Source organism: Pyrus communis, chromosome 8 (genome assembly GCF_963583255.1).
Source record: "Pyrus communis chromosome 8, drPyrComm1.1, whole genome shotgun sequence".
In the NCBI taxonomy this organism is placed as follows: Eukaryota; Viridiplantae; Streptophyta; class Magnoliopsida; order Rosales; family Rosaceae; genus Pyrus; species Pyrus communis.
Window position 1 is genome coordinate 25041928 of NC_084810.1, and position 20838 is coordinate 25062765.

Here is a 20838-nt window from a genome sequence, read left to right on the forward strand (position 1 = left end):
CGACATCAAATCTCCATGTCAGTGATCTTTTTCTCAAATCCAGAGTGAGATTAACTGAAGAACACATATTGCTTCTTAAACAAATCCATGAGACGGTGCTCCTCAAGGTATTCAAGGTACTCAAGCTGTTCTTCCTTAAGGTGAAGAGTGATCTTCTTACCCCTACTAAGAACTCGCCAACGATGTCTCTAGTAACGGTGAATGAGCCACCTCCAGCCCGTGACTACTACACTTACTGCTCATCGTTGTCATTGTGCTTGATTGTAACACCGACCTTATCCTAGGCAAGATAAGCAGAGTAGAACCCAACACTAAACCAAATCATTCTAGCATTCGCCCTGGCAGCCAAGAAGGTAGTTCACCAAATTTGAAAATAGAAATTAAGGTAAAACCATTAAAAAATTCCCCAATTCATGTTGTGTGCAAGGGTTTCAGGGGAGATGCAGCAGGGTTTGGAGAAGCAGCGAAGAAGTTGAGGTTCCACCATAAAACCAATTGACAATATGGAGAATAGCTCAATTACTTATAAGCACATTTAGGCTCACACACAGGACAACTTATCCTGATATTATTTATGAAGAAGTTGAGATTCCACCATAAAATCAATTGGCAATATAGAGAGTAGCCTAATTACTTATAAGTACATGCAACGCCTCCCTTTTCCCCAAGGGGGATTGATACTCTCAATAGAAGGTCAAAGATGAGTCCGTCATAGAAACGAAGAGGAGGACTTGAGAAGCAGCTACAAGGACTTAAGGCTCCTTAACAGCACTTCTTTCGCATGTTTCATCTTCTTCATCTTCATATTTCGCATGATTCACCATGCAATTCACAGTAAGTTATTTTCTTTTACTAATATTTCTTTTACCATAATTTATATAATGACCTTATTTACATTGTCATTGTCACAGCCACAAGAAATTTCAGGGATTTGAACCTATCTTTTAAATTTCCTTCACACATGTATTTATACTAAACCATCTGATTCATCAGATCATCAGATGGTAAATCCCACAAGAGACCATCCGAGTTGAATATGTTGGATGATCCGTTTCTCAGCTCCTTTCCACCCGTGGACTCCTCTCCGTTTTCTTCCACCTCAAGTTTGTCATGCAACTGGCCCAGCTGATCTGCTGCCGTACTTCCAGTACATAGACTCTGGCTCCACAGCGATCCATTGCCTTCATTCCCAAACGTTGAATGGCCGTACTGAAATCCAGACATGGGCAAGGGGAAAGGACTGTAGTTCCCTGTGATGTTCACAGATATTGCTCCAGTAGTGTCCGTCCAAAGTTTGTTTGAGTTTAACATGTCTGGTTGTTCTTGCATTGCCCTAGATAAACCAATCTTGATCTTTTCAATAGTACCGTCTTTTTCTTCCTGCTTTCTGTTAATGTACGTGGCCGTGCTGTTTCCCGGCGTTGGATTGATGTGTTGGAGCTGGAAGTCCATGCGCTTCTTTGTAAGGAGGTGGAGCATTTCGTCCTTAAAGAAGCCGAGTGCTGATTCTGCAAGGTGAGCCGCCTGTGGCTGCTCTAGTGTGGTTGCAATCTCGGCCATGAGGTGGGAAAAGGGTTTGTGTGTGACGGGGTCGATCCCCATGCCTGATAGCTTCTTCTTCAGCTTGGTGTTCCAGTGATTTTTCACATCGTTGTCGGTGCGGCCAGGTAGTCGCGCTGCAATCAACGACCATCTGTGACACATTCACCGGAAATGATTAGTGAGCCGAGTACTTGAAATATGTAGAGGATGCAAGGGAGCTGTTATTCGCACCTTAAAAGAGAAAAAAGCATTCACTTCTTTAATTATAGTAAAAAGTGAAAAGAATAAATGAGGAAGAATGGCAGGATAACTAGATGCATTGGAGTGCTAATAACTATTTCTTTTTGTATCATATAACAGAAAAAGATCAACATTACCGGTTGCCAACAATGGAGTGGAGCTTAACAATTATTTGCTCTTCCGCGTCGGAGAATTGTCCGTGCTTAAGGTCGGGGCGAAGGTAGTTTGTCCAACGTAGCCTGCAGCTTTTCCCACATCTTTGTAAACCTTGTAAACCAAATGAAGAACGTTTCAGGAAGAGAGAGAGAGAGAGAGAGAGAGAGAGAGAGAGAGAGAGAGTTTTTGCAGTTGTAAATAGTAATTACCAGCATTTTTGGGGATGAGGCGCCAGTTACGAGTGCCATGTTGGGCAATGTAGGAAGAGAGCTTGTTATCTTCTTCAGGAGTCCACTGCCCCCTTTTCACAGTGTCCTTCTCACAGCATGGAATCCGACCCATCTTTCTCTTTCTTTTTCTATCTATTTTTCGAAGAACTTTCACTCCTCAACTTAAAAAATGCCAATAATAATCTTCTTCATGCTATCGAGGTTTTCTTAAACGAAAATGTCAACAATTTTGGAAAAGAAAAAAAAGACAAGATTAGGGCTTGAGAGTTGAGAAAGTAGTGGAAGTAAACTAATAAGCTAAAAGAGCTAAAACATTTTTCTTTGATTTTGGTTTGCTAAAAACAAAGAAACGAAAACATTTTCTTCGGGAATTTTTTTTTTTTAATTTCTAAATTTCTCTTACAGGTTTACCTGTTCTCTAATATTCTTTATATATATGATATAATGTATGAAGAGGTTCAAATGCATTAGCCATGACATAATAGGGTTACTGGAAAAATCCCATCAAAGGCTCGTGATTTCATTAAAAACTTCAACGCCATTGAGCGTGTGAGACTTTGGCCGGTAGCTCACCCACATGACACCCGGTCAACCCTCTCTCTCTCTCTCTCTCTCTCTCTCTCTCTCTCTCTCTCTCTCTCTCTCTCGGTTGACTGCACGCACGCATGTATGATGCTTCATCCGTGCATGGTTTTTGGGTGGCTTTCTGCTCTCCTCAGACAAAACCTAGTTAAGGTTGTTGCACGTGATGGTCACGTGTGCATTTCCCTACTAGTTTCTTCCAAGCTATGCGTTCATGTTGTCTGCAACCGTGTGGCCTTGTCGGCAAGGTTGTCCAATAATGTTACCGTTGCTAAATCATGCAATATATGGTTATGGAAGACTTCATGTACTTGTAAATTGATTAAAAAACCCACATAATTAATAGTTTGTTTAGTTTTAATGAATATATATGTGTGTGTGTGTGCATATATGAGAGAAAATCGGTTAAGATGATTTGGATATGTGAATCGAACACCTATAGTTGCTTCAGTTAAGATAGAACTATGAGACAGAGACTCAGGGGAAGACTTTAAAAGAGACTATAAGAAAATATATAAAGTACTTGGAGTTAACAGAACACTAGGAGCAAAACCGAGCACAATAGTATACTAGGATTCATACAACCAATCTCATTAAGTGGAGTATACAAAACTTGGTTGTTGTTGTTGTCGTCGTTGTCGTCTAAGCCTCATATTTACGATTTGTTATAATACTGTGAAATGCACTCAAATATTGAAATGCTCTCAAATATTGAAATGGTAACAACATTACTGATTTAATGCAGTAGATCTGCAATATTGACAACATATTGATACTTTATATATTACAACTATAGGGGAATCTTTGTTACCTATGTAATGGGACAACATCGACGACATATTAAGATGATATAGAAATGATATGTTTATTTTCTACACTAACAGTGTTTTTGAGATCTATTACGTACAATAATATTGGTATTTGGGAGCATTCCCCTATATATAATATTCTTGTCCAAAATCCCAGAAGCTCTAAAGAAAAAAAAAATTATACCACAAAATTGGGCACAAGTTTGTTTTAATTATTTACTTTTTAGGTTTATCTTGTTTTTACCCCCTTTATGGAAGAGAAAATATGTCAAACTGATCAGTTGGGGTAAGAAAGAGGGAACAATTAGGTTTGCAGTGTTTAGCTCTTATTTAAGACAGAGGAGCTAGCCTATGAGGATATATATTTGCATTAGACAAGCACTTCATAACATTTTGAGTAGTTAAGAGGCTGATGATTTATAAATGGTGAAATCTGCAAGATATGAAGTGCTTTTACAATCTTTCTTCTACTTCTTCACAGGATTCAATTTCGATAAGCGATATTAACTCTTTGAAGTTGCTAACCTTTGCAATGTGTGTCATCTAGTTTGAGGTTGTTAGGTAGAACTACTATATAATTAAGGCAGTGGTGTTCTAAAATTCATATAGCTGATCTCATTTAGTGGGACAAAGTTTCATTATTGTGGTCGTATATTTGCTCAATGCAATCTCATTATCTTTGTAGCTTGCAATGGAAACAATTAAATTATGTAAATGAGGATGAAAAAATATATATGTATATATTATATTCATTTGTTTATGGAGGATATTACAATATTCTTTGTACTTCCCTAGCTCAGTTTAGCACTTATAAGTCCTTCAACTGATCCAATCACACCCACAACTGTCACAAGAAAGCAAGCTAAACTAAATGTCCTCAGAACAACCCATGTTTTTGTCCAAGCCCCAATTTTCTTCTGTACAAAGTACATTTCTACAGGGAAATATATGGCCAAAGGCCAAAAGTTCAAGGCCCCTAAAACTCCCAAAACCTGATTGAAGTAAGGAAATATCATCGCAATTGCGGTAGTTGACACAACGTAAACAGTACGGAAACACAGCCTGAAGGGATTCACTTGAAATCTCGGTAACAATGGGACTTTGATAGAGTAAAAGTTGTTCACAAATCCACTGCTCGGGTATTTCTTCCTAGACCATCTCTCAGCAACTGCAAATACTGGTTGACTGAAGATCTGCAACATGATACATGTGACATGTACTTACGTGACTACAAAAGATCAAAAATGGGGATTTGAACTTGAAAAATTCGATACATATTTGTAGTACGGTACCTGATATCCTCCCACCAAATGAAGAACAATACAAGCATTGGCAAAATCAATGAGCCAGTAGGGTTCGTAGAATCCAAATCCTGTCAAGAGGTTCCCTGGCGTGTCATCCCCAAAGGCGGCATATCCAAAGCATCCACAGCAGAGGTAGAAGAAGGTTGTGACAAATATGGCAATCTTTGAGGCCTTCTTCATTGTCTGATTTTCGGGTGGAGGGGACTTCAAAGTATCCTTTGATTTAACAGATATCACACAATCCAATGTTAATTAGCTTCTAAAATTATCAGAATTTTGCGTGGTTTTAATCAGATTTCTTCCCTTTTTTTTTTTTTGTGTGAAAAGATTAGAAATCCAACCTGAATTTCAAGAACAATAATAGAGTATGGGTAGGCAAAAGCAATGTCTCCAAGTGCTTGGAAGGCCAACCATAATTTATCAGCAACATTTGATGTTGGAACTCCTGTTAGGCTTCCTTGAATCTTCCCATTTTCTGAAATTAACAAACATATCTTCAAAATCGAAGTTCCAAGTTTTTATTTATGTCTTATTCTGGACAATGAGGCCGGAAGGTTTGGAAAAAAGAAGCTGGAAAAAATCGAAGTGAATACCTATTACTTTCGCAAAGCCGAGGCCAAGTCCAATGAAAGAGTAGGTAAAGGACATGATTGCTGCAATAACTGAAAGCCATTCCATGTTGTGGAAATCTGGTATTTGTGACATAACAATCTGGACAAGTCCAAATAGCAGCATATACAGACTAGTTCCATATTCACATGAAGCCTCATGCCCTTCTTTGTGGTAGCAGTTGGATCTCTGAATGGCTCTAAATTGACAAAATAGAATACAAAAGTTAATACATATCATCTTTACGAAATTAATTTCAGTTGGAAAGAAGTGTAAGCATCAACATACTAGTACAAGTGAGGAAAATATGCACAAACATAACTCGTTACAAACTAATAAAAAAAAAATAGACGTACGGGACCAAAACAAAACAGTTAAGTTGTATGTATAACATGGTTTAGTGACGATCCCTCCAGTACTATTATGATTAAATGTTTATAACTGGTTATTTTTGTGCATATTTAGATAGAATCTAAGTAAGGGTTAATCGTTTTCACTGATATAAAAGAGAGTCATTTCATTGCAAAATGTACTATTGTTGTTCTTATGGCAGGGGCTGAATCTGAAACAAAACGAAAAGGAAAATACTATGATAAATAGCACTATGCCAAACTTGAATTGATGCAACTAACTATGCCCCAAATGGCAACAGTTTCGTTTTCCATTTCTATCCCTCTAGCTAATTAACACTTGACTTTCATATATGTAGCTTTGTGAGCACTACTTGTCTCCTTACAGTTAAGAATCAATCTCTGTTCTTACCTGTAAATCGTAGACTAACACATGTACTAGATTGACTTGTTAAAAACACATAAACAAAAGTTTATACGACATGTCAAACTGTGATTTGGTTGTAAAAAAGAAATATAGCTTTACTATGTTAAGGGTAAAAGACCATTATAGCCATAGCAAGGAGCTCATATACTTTGTGAAATGGTTGATATGTGTTATTCGAATCTTCTCAATAATTGGAGGAACGAGCTATCATCAATCATGTCATGTTCATCTTTTACCCATTTTTTAACTTTCCTCCTCACTTTATTTTGGATTTGAATTCTAGTACATGAATTTAGTAGGTGTGTGGCCGGTCCCCTTCTGAAATAAATAAATTGCTTGAAAACAGAAGTAGAATGTCTTGCTCGATTGAAAACACTCCCCACTAATTTGCACCTAAAAACTATGGTGCGTAGTTTACAAGTAAGTTGTTCTCTCAAATAAACAAACTGAATATTTTTACTCATCATCTTTTATTGGTATTACACTTGTTTGTACCATACTTGACCAATCCCGAAACTACTAAGCACCGGTCAACAGCATACCGTCAAGGACCCACAAGACTTTTCCTCCAACTAGGAGGCCAATCACAACGCGACACGTGTCGGTATCAGAGACTAATCACAGCGCAACACGTGTTGATATCAGAGACCAATCACAACACGACACGTGTCAATGTCACAACAAAACTAGAAACTCTCTTCTATAAAAGGGGATCATTCTCCCACAATAATCCCTAATGTCATTTGTACTAAACTATTCACTAGAACTCACTAAAAGAGAGCTTGAACCTATGTATTTGTGTAAACCCTTCACAACTAATGAGAACTCCTCTACTCCGTGGACGTAGCCAATCTGGGTGAACCACGTACATCTTGTGTTATTTGCTTCCCTGTCTCTATTCATTTACATACTTATCTACACTAATGACCAGAGCAACCTAGCGAAGGTCACAAACTTGACACTTCCTGTTGTACCAAAGTCCTCGCCGATTTTGTGCATCAACATTTGGCGCAGTCTGTGGGAATCACACTTATTCCTACTCTCTCCAGCTTTATCAGGCTGGTTTCCACCATTCGTACACATTCTTTTGACCAGGCACCCCTATCCAACATGGGGAGTGAAGGGAGCCACAACACGCAGAACGACACCCCCCTCGCACTTAGTGCGAAGGAACGAAAGAAGTTTGCTCTTCAGGCTAAAGTCGATGAGCTAGAGGCTCAGAACAACAAGATAGCGATAAAGAATGAGATCCTCCAGGAGCAGTATGAGAAGCTCTTCAGGATGCTCCATGAAGCTAGGCATACTCAAACACATGAACTCATCGTCCCTGAGGAAGTTAACCACCACCTGGGTGTCCCCCAACACGAGGGATCACCTGTTTTCAACATGGATATCCCTAATGGGGAGCGAGTTACTCATCAAGGTGTTGATCAACATGAGACCTCTCTCGACCCAGCTACTTCGACCCGAAGTAGGAGAAGTGGAGGAAGGCACCTTCTTGCAGAAAGAGTAGAAGGATCAAAAGCCGTTTATCGCAACTGTCGAGACTTCCTGAGGCAACGTCGAGAGAACCCCATCCACATAAACTCAAAGGTCAATAACCCAAGGGTTTCTGAAAGATTCAGTCATCTCTCATGCCCCAAGCCAACTGCCAATCTAGGGAATGAGCGACATGTCCTAAAGGAATATGAAGGTACATGGGACTCGGGGGCGTTTCGACAGGCTCACCCTGGAAGTCAGTACGGTGAGTCCAAAGAAAAATCTAATGCCCTTGATCAAGCTTTCCTAGTTCCAAGAGGAGATGGAGACTTACGGAAGAAGGATCCAGCAGTACCTGACTCCACTCAGGACCCCCTTGTCCTACAACTCCTTGAGGAAGTAAACAAGTTAAAGGCCGAACGTCAGGCCGAAATACCTGACTGGAACCAACTTAGGTCTGGCCCTCTTACAAGGAGGATCCTCGACACCCCCCTCCAAGCAAAGACAAAGCAGAAGCTTGGCTTACAGCTCTACACTGGAAGGGAGGACCCGATTGAACACCTTAACCTCTTTGAGTCCACCATGGCATATCGGATGCACACTGACGAAGAACGATGTCTTCTCTTCCCCTCTACCTTCTCTGGCGGAGCTCTGAATTGGTATTGTCGTCTTCCACCTGAGACAGTAGACTCATTTGAGGAACTGAGGAAACTGTTTATCTCTTAACACATCTTCCAGACAGATCGCTTGCATTCCGCAGATAACTTGTACACTATTCGCCAGAAGCCGAACGAGCCACTACGAAAGTATGCCGGCTGCTTCAGCCATAAGTATTCTCGCTGCGCTGAGGCAAATGACAAGGCCGCCCTCAAAGCCTTCACGGCAGGCCTACGTGATTGTTTCTTCAAGTACATGATCAATGCCAACACTTGGAAGACTTACTCTGGGGTGATGGCACAGGTTTACAACCACACCTCCGCCGAAGCAAAGACATACCAAGGGAACCCCCATATGGTTAACCCATATCAACAAGTGGGAAGTGGAAGTCAAGTTCTACCAAGTGAGGAGATCTTGGCCATTCAGACACCCATTGCATCATCTCCTGCCTCATTTAGCTACTCGCTAAGTCACCAAACGTATTTGTCTCTTGGTAAGAGGAAGAATTTTTACTCTCAGAAAGTTTATTACAACAAGAGGGATAAAAGTTCGTATCAAAACAACCAGGGGTGAACATACCGTTGACTATTATGATTATGGGGCCAAGCCTCATTTTTTCAAAGTGGAGGACTGGGTAATGAAAGAAATGCTATTATAAAAAGGTATACACATTACAAATGTTTTGACTCTCAACCACTTGAGATCTTTTGTCACACAAGCCATTCGGAAAATATTTAAAGAATAGGGAATTCAGACAACTTATTCTGAGTCTTTTGCATTCTTAGCACTAGAACACTTGGTCTACGCTGACCTACCCCTATACTCCAACTCAGAGCTTCAACATGCGTACTTTGACACAAAGTATGTGATACTAAGTGTTACAACCAATATGGTTCACATATCGAAAGCATGGATCCCTTCATGCATAGCAAAACATTCATAAGCATCACTCATGTCAATAAACATGAACGTCATACATTCCAACACATTTATACATAAACATCATACATTCCAACACATTCATACATAAGCCAACTGTGCTTCGAAAGGGTTTAACATACTTTGTGTCATTCGACACTTGCTACAATGTGCCTTGACACCTCGGCCTTATTCTCACCAACCAAGTGATGAAATGTGAAGAAAGAACTCATCTTTATGTCACCAACGAAGTGATGAAATGTACAACCTGTACTCTCCTTCATGCCACCAACCAGGTGATAAAATGTACAACCTGTACTCTAATATCATTTGGCAACTTGTCACTCATGCCACCAACCAGGTGAAGAAGGAACTTATTTTCATGCCACTAAACAGGTGATGAAATGTACAACTTGTACTCTCCTTCATGCCACCAACCAGGTGATGAAATGTACAATCCGTATTCTAATATCATTTGGCAACTTGCCACTCATGCCACCAACCAAGTGAAGAAGGAACTCATCTTCGTGCCACCAACCAGGTGATGAAATGTACAACCCGTACTCTAACATCATTTGGCAACTTGCCACTCATGCCACCAACCAAGTGAAGAAAGAACTCATCTTCGTGCCACCAATCAGGTGGTGAAATGTGATGAAAGGTGATAAAGGAACCCACATTCGTACCACTAACCAAGTGATGAAAGCAACTCACCATTCATTCCACCAACCAGAAGACGAGTGGTACAACTTGTACATGTGAACTCCTAGCATTCATAAATAATCAAAAACCCTCAAGCTTTACAACTCAACTAGGGGAGCACTTATGCCTAACAAGAGTTATAGTCACCAACAAAGTCTTATTGCAAGCCAACAACGGCTTCAGTGCATGGTATACGAAGATCAAGCTCTTCAGCCCTCTTACATCTGCTTCAGACATTTCTCCTCTGTAACAATGAAAACACTACAACTCGTAGAAAGCTTCACACACTCTTGATCAAGACTTTTCAAAGCAAATTCAATTTATATGGTTCATCCAAACATTCGACTACTACAAGGTGTGGCTTGCATCACAATCTCTTGCTCAACAGTGTGGAAGCAAAATTTGTATAGGTTGTCTCTCCCACATTTTCAAATTTCTAATTTTTCCAAAAAAAAAAAAAAAAAAAAAAAAAAAAAAGAGGAAATTGGGAAATTCAACGACTTCAACAAATGGAGGGTAACTACAATTCTCAAAAACTTCACACACTCTTGATCAAGATAGTGTGAAGCAAAATCAATTCATGGTGCCCAACAAAGCTTCATCCATAAAGTTTCAACACAAAAGCTTCACCATAAGAGCTTTAACAAATGGAGGGCAACAACAAATGTCAAAAGCCTCACACACTCTTGATCAATATAGTGTGAAGCAAAATCAATTCATGGTGCCCAATAAAGCTTCAACCTCAAAGCTTCACCCACAAAGTTTCAACACAAAAGCTTCACCACAAGAGCTTCAACAAATGAAGGGCAACAACAAATGTCAAAAGCCTCACACACTCTTGATCAAGATAGTGTGAAGCAAAATCAATTTATGGTGCCAACAAAAGCTTCAACAAGTGAAGGGCAACAACAATTCTCAAAAACTTCACACACTCTTGATCAAGATAGTGTGAAGCAAAATCAATTTATGGTGCCCAACAAAGCTTCAACACAAAAGTTTCACGTACAAAGTTTCAACACAAGAACTTCACCTATAAAGCTTCAATACAAAAGCTTCACCACAAGAGCTTCAACAAATGGAGGGCAACAACAAATGTCAAAAGCCTCACACACTCTTCATCAAGATAGTGTGAAGCAAAATCAATTTATGGTGCCAACAAAAGCTTCAACAAGTGAAGGGAAACAACAATTCTCAAAAGCTTGACACACTCTTGATCAAGATACTGTGAATCAAAATCAATTTATGGTGCCCAACAAAGCTTCAACACAAAAGCTTCACCTACAAAGTTTCAACATCAAACAAAGTTTTAACAACAAAGCTTCATCAATGGAAAGCAACTACAATTCTCAAAAGCTTCACACACTCTTGATCAAGATAGTGTGAAGCAAAATCAATTTATGGTGCCCAACAAAGCTTCAACACAAAAGCTTCACCTACAAAGTTTCAACACAAGAGCTTCACCTACAAAGCTTCAACACAAAAGCTTCACCTACAAAGCTTCAACACAAAAGCTTCACCTACAAAGCCTCAACACAAAAACTTCACCTACAAAGCCTCAACACAAAAGCTTTACCTACAAAGCCTCAACACAAAAGCTTCACCTACAAAGCTTCATTAATGGAGAGCAACTACAATTCTCAAAAGCTTCACACACTCTTGATCAAGATAGTGTGAAGCAAAATCAAGTTATGGTGCCCAACAAAGCTTCAATACAAAAGCTTCACCTACAAAGCTTCAACACAAAAGCTTCACCTACAAAGTCTCAACACAAAAGCTTCACCTACAAGCTTCAACACAAAACCTTCAACATCAAAGCTTCAACACAAAAGCTTCAACACCAAAGCTTCAACACCAAAACTTCACCCACAAAGCTTCAATACAAAAGCTTCACCCATTAAAAAAATAAATAAATAAAATGAGCCTAAGCCTCCCCTTCTTTGGGCCTAACAACTTTCATACCAAATATATATGAAGGAGGAATTTTGGGCAACCACTTAGAAAGGAAAATGGTGAAGTTTTGTTTGGAAAATTGCCTACTAGCAAGATACCTCCCTCGTCAACTCTCTCGACCGGAGACTTGGAGGACTCCTACCATATAATACTACACCTTGGTACTCAAAAATTTCGCGACTACTCAATGCCTTGGATTTTTCAAGTCCCCAACCGAGAAGTTTTCCTCACTCAAGAAATTAAGGGAGCACTACTTCAACTTACAGGGTCCACCCATGAAGTTTCAACATGCAAACTTCAACAAAATAAAAAATCCAGGCTCGGTATCATTGCTCTAATTGAAAAGATTGAGAAGCGTCAACAGCCATTTGCCAACACCGTTGTTGAATAACAAAGCTTCGCCATACCACATCTACTACTTTGTCAAACAGCAAAAGTATCCCATATCATCAGGATCGAACATACTTCAGGTTTGACGGACTTGTTTTGACCCTTAAATTCTGGAGTCGACTCGCTCCTTTGGAGGAAACCAGAAAACCTTCCAGCCCAGTTCAAGAATACACATGTGGAAAGTCAAGTACAACAAAGCACGTGCCTATTCGTTCGTCTTCTCCAAAAACAAGAATACCTCATATCATCTCTTCTCCCTGTTTCTTCTCTTTATCCTTATTGCTGAATGAGAGACAGGGAGAATGAGTACAATCAGCCGAAACCCAAGATCAACTTACCGATCTGAGACTGATTGCTTGGAACCCTGATTGTTTACCTTGCATGTCACCTCCTTCGGCAAATCTCCTCGCTTAGAGACTTGGGGGACTCCTACTATATGGTTTGTATCGCACTTGACCAAACCCGAAACTACAAGTAAGCTTCAAATGAAAATGATACATTACCTTGTGCGTCAACGCCAACCAAAGATACCATTCATGGATGAAGGAAAAGTACTTCCAAGAGAAGATGCCACTTCTACTTACAGGACAAAGAAGGCAAGTGAAGGCGACACCACACTTCGGTACTTGGAAGTTTTGCGATTACTCAATGGCTTGGATCTTGCAAGTCCCAAACCGAGGAGCTTCCCTCAGTCGGGAACTTAGGGGAGCACTGTTTGTACCATACTTGACCAATCCCGAAACTACTAAGCACCGGTCAACAGCATACCGTCAAGGACCCACAAGACTTTTCCTCCAACTAGGAGGCCAATCACAACGCGACACGTGTCGGTATCAAAGGTCAATCACAGCGCAACACGTGTCGATATTAGAGGCCAATAACAACACGACACGTGTCAATGTCACAACCAAAACTAGAAACTCTCTTCTATAAAAGGGGATCATTCTCCCACAATAATCCCTAATGTCATTTGTACTAAACTATTCACTAGAACTCACTAAAAAAGAGTTTGAACCTATGTATTTGTGTAAACCCTTCACAACTAATGAGAACTCCTCTACTCTGTGTACGTAGCCAATCTGGGTGAACCACGTACATCTTGTGTTATTTGTTTCCCTGTCTCTATTCATTTACATACTTATCCACACTAATGACCATAGCAACCTAGCGAAGGTCACAAACTTGACACTTTCTGTTGTACCAAAGTCCTCGCCGATTTTGTGCATCAACAACACTCATTATCATATTTATCACCGTTCAATGAAGTTAAATTGATAAATCAAAAACTAAAATAAGTAAATAAATAGAACTGTGAACCATATCCCGATATCCTATGTGCCAAAGTACAGTTTATTGTACTAATTCTCAGTGATACCAATTTTTAAGTGCCGCTATAGTTGCATAGACATGTCAGTATGTCACAAGGACAACTCCCTAGTGGTCATTGCAATTTGCAACTCTCTTTTGTTCTACCATCAAAAGGCCACCTTACAATTTTAAGGCGGCTCAAACTAGCAATCACTATTCGTTAATGAGTCCTGATCATAGACAAAGCCAAAAACATTTTTTAGTGGACCACTAAAAATTCCCTCCTAATACTATTTAGGCCAATTTAGGCGTCAAATCTGCTTAGGCGTCCACTTAAACTCACCTAGGCACCCGTTTAGTTCGTGATTCAAACTTAGACAGAGAATAGATAACTTTTATTTTGCATTTTATTTTTTTCAATAAATTGTAATAGACTTATTGAATACTTAAATGAACATACATTATATGCTTGTTCCCCATATTTTTATTATGTTCTAATACTTTATAATCTATATATCATTCTATTTTGCAAGTTATGCATCTCAATCCAATTATGTATTTTTAAGTATAAACAAAGACTTATTTATACGATAAAATAAATTTATATAAATATGCCTTGGCGCTAGGCCTCTGCCCGCCGCAGAACTAGTGCCTAACGTCTTTAAGAACCTTGGTGGAAGCAACTTTGAATGATGAAATTAAATTAAACTTTGAAATAATTTCAGGTAATTGGTGTTTAGAACGGTAAAATGTGAACAATTAGCTAATGGAAGAATTACATGGCTCAAAAGGATGAGAAAGTAGGAAAAGTACGGAACATGAGAGGATATTTTGAATTGAGTGTTTGGACTGAGACTATTTCTGAACATATAGGTAATTTATAGTTTTAGTTGGAACATTTTTTTTATAGCAAAAAGAGTTCCGAGTGGGGAAAGCTGCTCCCAGTGAATATATACTGCCTTCGTCCATGGTCCTGATTTACTAAAAAAAAGTTCAAAGCTTCCAGTACGCACTAGTGTGTAAGTATACCGGAGCATATTACAAAAATAAATCTCGCATGAACCTAAGAAGATAAAAGAACACATAAAATTAGAGCTCCAACATTCTAGTATGTTTTTTCATAGAATTAGAGCTTCAACATTCTAGTATGTTTTTATTTGATTCCTCATCACTTATTAGCTGCCATAACTCACACCCGAGGAGTGAGTGGAACAGTCACACACTCGTGGGCAAGTGACTTTGTTAGTGTAAGTCTATCCACTATTAATCAATGACCAAGAGTTACCCGTTCGTGTACCATCCGTTTTTAGCAAAATTTAACACACACGTCTTTCAATTCATGCCGATGACTTCCAATATTGATTAACGAGTAGGCACCACTGCATCAATAGTTAAAAGTCAGCCGCGCTTGGACAACTAATTAATTATACATAGCAAAGCTCTAACCACACATACATTGAGCTTGTAGTTTTCTTAAGGCAGGAGCATCTCCCTCCTTTTTCTCACGTCAAGTTGATATATGTTTGCATCAACTTTATTATGTCAATCGGCATCTCTTGCTTTGTCACTTTGTGCATATTTCATCACTTTATCCTTTCATGTCTAGAGCCGTAGACCTTTAATCAGCGAGAAAAACTTGGGTGAAAGTGCACAATCACGTTAATGATGTGACTCATAAAAGTATAAGACTATTTCGTATTTTGGTATTGTTCAACCTCATACAATCTTACACGAAATGATAATTGTCATAATCAAATAACCATACCAAATATCTTCTTGTAGTTGGCAACGTTCGGATTTCACTTGGCACAGAATCATCAAACTCAAGATTGGAGTTGTATGGGCCATTTTCAATTGGATTATGGTCCAGTATGCCAAGCAACTGGACTCAAATTTCTTCTATAAAAAAATTGGGATCATAAACCCAAGTGACTCGTTTAAATGATACACATTTTTAAGACTCTCGTACTCATATTTAATCCTACCTGACGGTTAAATATAAGAGCAATGTCTAAGAAACTAAAAGAATATATGAAAATCATCTTCCTTGATTTTCACCCAAATTTAGGAGAGAAATTTTGTTGACTGTAGCATGAGGTCTCTCTCAACCGGATCGATCCTTGGGTATGAGTGAGAGAAAAGGAAATACAAAGCAGCTTTTTTTGTGTGTGTAACGGCAAAGTCATGTGATCCGACAAGAAAGACGTTAGGATTTTTCCAAACTCAGGACTTAAACTAAGCATGCAAACAATCATCCCATCAAATCACGTTGGATTTGCAAAGACAAGTGCAACAAGAAACAAAGAACAAAGAAGCAATAAGCAGATTAAGGTTCAACAAGGACTTACTTGACGCTGCCAGCAGCTGTAATAACGTAGGCAATCCCGGTGCCATACAGGCTCTCCTGTACAAATATTGCACACACTGTCTGACTCTTCTCTCCTAAAATTCAATCATACACAAGTCAAAATTACTTATGTGTATACAATTTACACATAAATTATGCTAGACTAAGTTAAGTCGCCAACGTGAAATTAGGAGACTTTGAGATGTCATTCACAGTCGTCTACTCATGCGTGCACGACTGAGCGTAACATACAGTCATTCATGTATTACTAGCTCCACTTTTTCAACAAAGTTTGCACGCATTTAGAAAATTACGACTTTTACACTCTCAGTTTGTCCATATGTGCTCCTTCCATTTATTTCTATATTTTGGTAATTGAAATTTAAGGAAACAAAAGGAAGAACGAAAGCAAACACGGAGAAAAGTGCAAATAGACAGAACGAGAGTGAAAAAATCACACCCCCGTGAATGCACGTCACATACTCTACATCTACATCTCACAAGGTCTAAAATATTTTAATCAAAATTGCCAATGGGATGCTACAAAGATCATAAAAATAAGTTCGAGAGTATATTTATATGGTTACTGGGTTAGAAATGCTAACCTAGGTAGACCTTGACAGCTTCTAAGTAGGATCCGACCCTCGTCGGGCTATCGGATTCGGGGTACCGGTAGCAGTCGGAGAGGAGGTTGGTGGAAAGAATGGTGACTGAAGCAAATACAAGCATAAGCAATGGACCTCCAATCCACCCTAGCTGAGCCACACTCCATGCAAGGGATAATACTCCTGCTCCTATCACGCCTGTTATTATATGTGCTACTGCAGTCGGTAGAGTTCCTGTACATTAAAAAGTTCATGTCAAGATTAGCCTCAAAAGTTTTTTTTTTTTTTTTTTTTTTTTTTGAACGTTGACGGCACGAGGAAAACTTGTTGAAGAAGCAAAGAGAAATACCTAGATAGGAGGGACAATAACCAAAAACCCTAAGAAAAAAGCTAAAAACGAAGAAAAATGCAAACTATAGAAAAATCAAATTGAACCAAAAACTAGCAAAAGCGAGAATTCAGCAATTGTGACTAGTTCCATGAAAAAACTTTGTCTGATCAAGTGTATGGAGAGAGAGACTTACATAAACTCTCGAAATTCTATTGGGGTAAACTACTGTTTGATCTCCTGAATTATTACCATAGTTAAAATTGACCACCTAAACATTTATATATGTGTGTGTATATATATATATATATATATATATATATATATATATTAACCCCTAAATCACCATAAGATTCGATAAAATTTCATCTACTTTGCAGTCAACTACTGACATGACATTTCTCTCAAAAGTGAATCATGTGTTGGACCAGCACGTGCTGGTATTTGACGCCAAAATATATGAAATTTCATCGAATCTGACAGCATTAATTGGTTAATTTCAAATAGTTCAGAAAACTAATTCACCAAAAAAATTATGTAGGGATTAATTTCAACTAAAATCATTGTTGAGGAGGTCAAACGGCAGTTTAGTAATAATACAAATTAATGGGGGTAGTTGAGGGAGGAACTAGGACCACGGGATTGTTTGCACATTCCCCACAACTGCCAATCAAACCTACCCAAAAACCGCTACACTACCAAAATAATTAGAACCACCTAAAGTTATCATGCGAAAGCTCTACAAGCTCTCAAACATGGCCCCTCTGAGTCCTCTGGTTACAAATTTCCTTTTTCCAATCAACACTGTTGGCCATGAAATCTCTAACTCATGACCTCCTCCAACAAAACAACAATTGAGTGTTGCTAAACCAAACGGTCACGTGCCACTCGTCAAACAAATTTAATAACTCCCTTGGTTCGAACGGATTTTCTTGCAGCAAAATCTGACTACATATGCATACAACTCAACAAAAGTTGTAAGAAACAATGGGATGAGTTGAGATTACCAGTTCTTTTGAGAGGTTGGTTGCGTTCATTTGATGAAGAACTTATGAGCAGCGGTAACTGCTGATCTTCTGCTGCTTCACCAACACCCATGTCTTTCCCCCCACAAAAATTTGATAGATGGAAAAACTTGTCAAAAATATGGAGGTACAAATAAACAGGTTGGCACCCGAAAACAAAGTTCACATTTGGCATGTCATAGAAAACTTCGGCAGATCTATGTCATCTTTGCTGCAGAGATATCACTCAAAAGTCAAAAAGCAACTAGTAGAACTGTTTTTTTATGGTGAGGTGGGAAGTTGACAGTTTGGTACAATTAAACACGTCGTTGGCTTACAATTCGTCCAATAAATTACCCCAAACTCTTTTCTTTCCTTCCACACTAATTCATCTCTAGACCTATAAACGAGTCATATTCCGATCCAATCAGTCTTGATTCATATCCGGATTCATTTATAATCTGATTGACAAATTTGAATCTTATTCCGATTCGGATAATTGAATTTGACTAGTCAATCTATATCCAATTACCATCTGATCAAATCGGATCCTTATCGGATTTAATTTAAGGCTTAGAAAAGATTAAAATATCATTAGTGGCCTCATCTTTTTGTTATATTTTTTTTTACTTTTAATTTAAGGTTTCATGTTGAATAATAAGAAAATATGATATAAGTGCTAAATTTTTTTCTTGATCCCTGTTGTGAGACACTACTTTTAAATCGACCCCTGTGGTGAAAAAAAATGTTAATCTTAACCTTGTGGTGAAGTTCGTTATCAATCGTAGTCCAAATTGAAATTTCTGTCAAAATCTCATCCACATATAGGGGTAAAAAGGTCATTCCATTATTTTTTTTTTCTTTTCTTTTTTGGTATTCCACTTTTTTATAATCAACGAAAAAAAAAGTAAAAAAAAAAAAAAAAAAAAAGAAATCCCTCTCCAATCCCTACCTTTGTTAGCCATAGCCACACCGACCACCCACCACCTTCCCTCCTTTCCCTCACATAACCCTAGTCATCCCGTCCACCACTGTTATTTTTAAAATGAAACTTAATTCCATGTTTGCATAATAACTTATATTCTAACCTAAATGCAATGAGGTACTTTGTGATTTTTTAAATCTTGAATTTGAACTCTTGACTCTCTTGAAATGAGAAAATCTAATAATATGTCCATATGGCACTTTATGATTGGTTGATAGAATCAATAAAAAAAGAAAATAACAATTTTGCCCCTACAAATGATAGAAGAATGAGGAAAAATCCAATTAGGATCATGATTGATAATGAATTTCACCACAGGATTACAATTAATAGTTTTTTCACCACATGGATCTATTTAAAAGTAGGGTATCACTACAACGATTACGAAAAAAAATTTATGATAACACAAAATTGTAATAATATCAAAATCAAATAATATGATATATTAAGTCGATCAAATAGATTATTATCGGATCAAATCAGCTTTAGACAAATATCCCAGATCTATTTATAATCGAATTATCAGGTTCTGATCGATTTGGGGTCAAAATCCAATCCTTTAACAGATCTATTTCTGTGGTCTTAGCAGAGCGTAAAAAAAGGCTAAAGTTGCGGAAATAATCTCGCGTTGTTTTTTTTTAAAAGTTCTCTGATAACATTATAAAATCCAAAGGTGATGTAATTTGTAGGCCACTTCCAAGCCACTATCAAAAGTTGAATTAATATATTAAACGTCGTGCTGATTGCCCTTATTTTCTTGGTTGTTATGTACAAGCAATAAGAAATCAAAGATCTTCCTCTAGAAAATGACAAGAACCGAATCATGATAAAACATCCTACATTTACTTTTTAAATTAAAAATTATCTTAATACACCCCACTTACTAACCGAACCTACCCTCACACCCACACATTTCATACACCCTACACAACCCACACCGAAATCTTCCTCGAGTCTTCATCATTTCCTAAAAATAAATTTAAACCCTTTGTCTTCAGCACACAAACAGTGCTCATGGTTCTACTGCTTCAAGGTTTTTGTCAATTTAGGGGAATTAAGCTCTAAATGTGAATTTGATTTTAAACTCAGAAATAGCTACTTTGCTGGCTTTTCTTAAATAAGAAATCATGAAGGGGCTACTGGATTTTGCTTTTGCTGTGTTCATGCAGATTCTCGGTTCTGCAATCATGCTTGAATGAAATTGCACCACAAACCATCCTAAGAAATAAATAGCAAACATGCTTGAACATTTTTAGCAAAAGAAAAAAAAAAAAAACCACTACTACACTATCTCAAAGAAGATTTGAATATTTCAGAGTACTCCATCTCTAATGTTGCAGAATCCTTAACATTTTTGATAAAAAAAACATAATCCCGGCATTGTGAGTGTAGGTATATATAAAATTATATATAATTTACGGGTCGTTAGGATCTTTTTTAAGCGATTTGGGGTGTAGGAAGTAAATAATTGTTTTGCTTTACTTTTTAGGGTTTAAATAGTTATTTTATACAAATTATTTAATAATAAATATTAAATGGGATGTCTTCAACAATTAGTAGAGTACTAATAAAAAAACCCAATAATAATTCGACGGAATCCAAGATATATTCAACGTCGTGCTCATTTGCCTTTTCTTTTCATTTTTCCTAGGTGGTTATGTACACGCAATATGAAATCAACGTCTTGCTCATTTGCCTTATAGGCTTCATCGCGTCCTGGATGAGTTTGGAATATGTTTGCCGAGTTATTTTTTCAGCGTAACTATGACACATTATTTATGTTATATCCTCAAGCATAAATTTGTCTTTTATAACGCAAAGATTATTAATAAAAGTAAGTTGTACCTTTGTTATAAAGCAAGGATTAATAAAAAATGTTAGAAAGATTATATTATATCACGTCTCTAATAAAGGCA

At 38.0% G+C, this 20838-nt stretch overlaps 2 protein-coding genes across 2 annotated transcripts; both read right to left on the reverse strand.

The window, feature by feature from the left end:
• Window positions 1–972: 972 nt before the first annotated feature.
• LOC137741424 (transcription factor MYB80-like) lies at window positions 973–2280 on the reverse strand. The gene is made up of 3 exons (XM_068481140.1): window positions 2148–2280; window positions 1920–2049; window positions 973–1693 (listed from the first exon to the last, which is right to left on the reverse strand). The coding sequence occupies exons 1-3, from the start codon at window positions 2278–2280 to the stop codon at window positions 973–975; spliced, it is 984 nt and encodes a 327-aa protein (XP_068337241.1).
• Window positions 2281–4325: 2045 nt separating this feature from the next.
• LOC137743292 (probable amino acid permease 7) lies at window positions 4326–18273 on the reverse strand. Its single transcript, XM_068483159.1, has 7 exons — window positions 17941–18273; window positions 16606–16839; window positions 16002–16095; window positions 5457–5671; window positions 5205–5338; window positions 4852–5079; window positions 4326–4752 (listed from the first exon to the last, which is right to left on the reverse strand). The coding sequence occupies exons 1-7, from the start codon at window positions 18131–18133 to the stop codon at window positions 4351–4353; spliced, it is 1500 nt and encodes a 499-aa protein (XP_068339260.1). The 5' UTR covers window positions 18134–18273; the 3' UTR covers window positions 4326–4350.
• Window positions 18274–20838: the final 2565 nt, after the last annotated feature.

Bases quoted from the DNA above. Each gene is read 5' to 3' on its own strand.
- LOC137741424 (XM_068481140.1), bottom strand. From the start codon at position 2,280: ATGGGTCGGATTCCATGCTGTGAGAAGGACACTGTGAAAAGGGGGCAG. The intron at 2,050-2,147 runs GTAATTACTATT...TTGGTTTACAAG, and splicing joins CCTCATCCCCAAAAATGCTG to GTTTACAAAGATGTGGGAAA. The intron at 1,694-1,919 runs GTAATGTTGATC...AATGTGTCACAG, and splicing joins CACTCCATTGTTGGCAACCG to ATGGTCGTTGATTGCAGCGC.
- LOC137743292 (XM_068483159.1), bottom strand. From the start codon at position 18,133: ATGCCAAATGTGAACTTTGTTTTCGGGTGCCAACCTGTTTATTTGTAC. The intron at 16,840-17,940 runs GTAATCTCAACT...TTTAATGTACAG, and splicing joins CCAACCTCTCAAAAGAACTG to GAACTCTACCGACTGCAGTA. The intron at 5,080-5,204 runs GTTGGATTTCTA...GTTAAATCAAAG, and splicing joins TTATTGTTCTTGAAATTCAG to GATACTTTGAAGTCCCCTCC.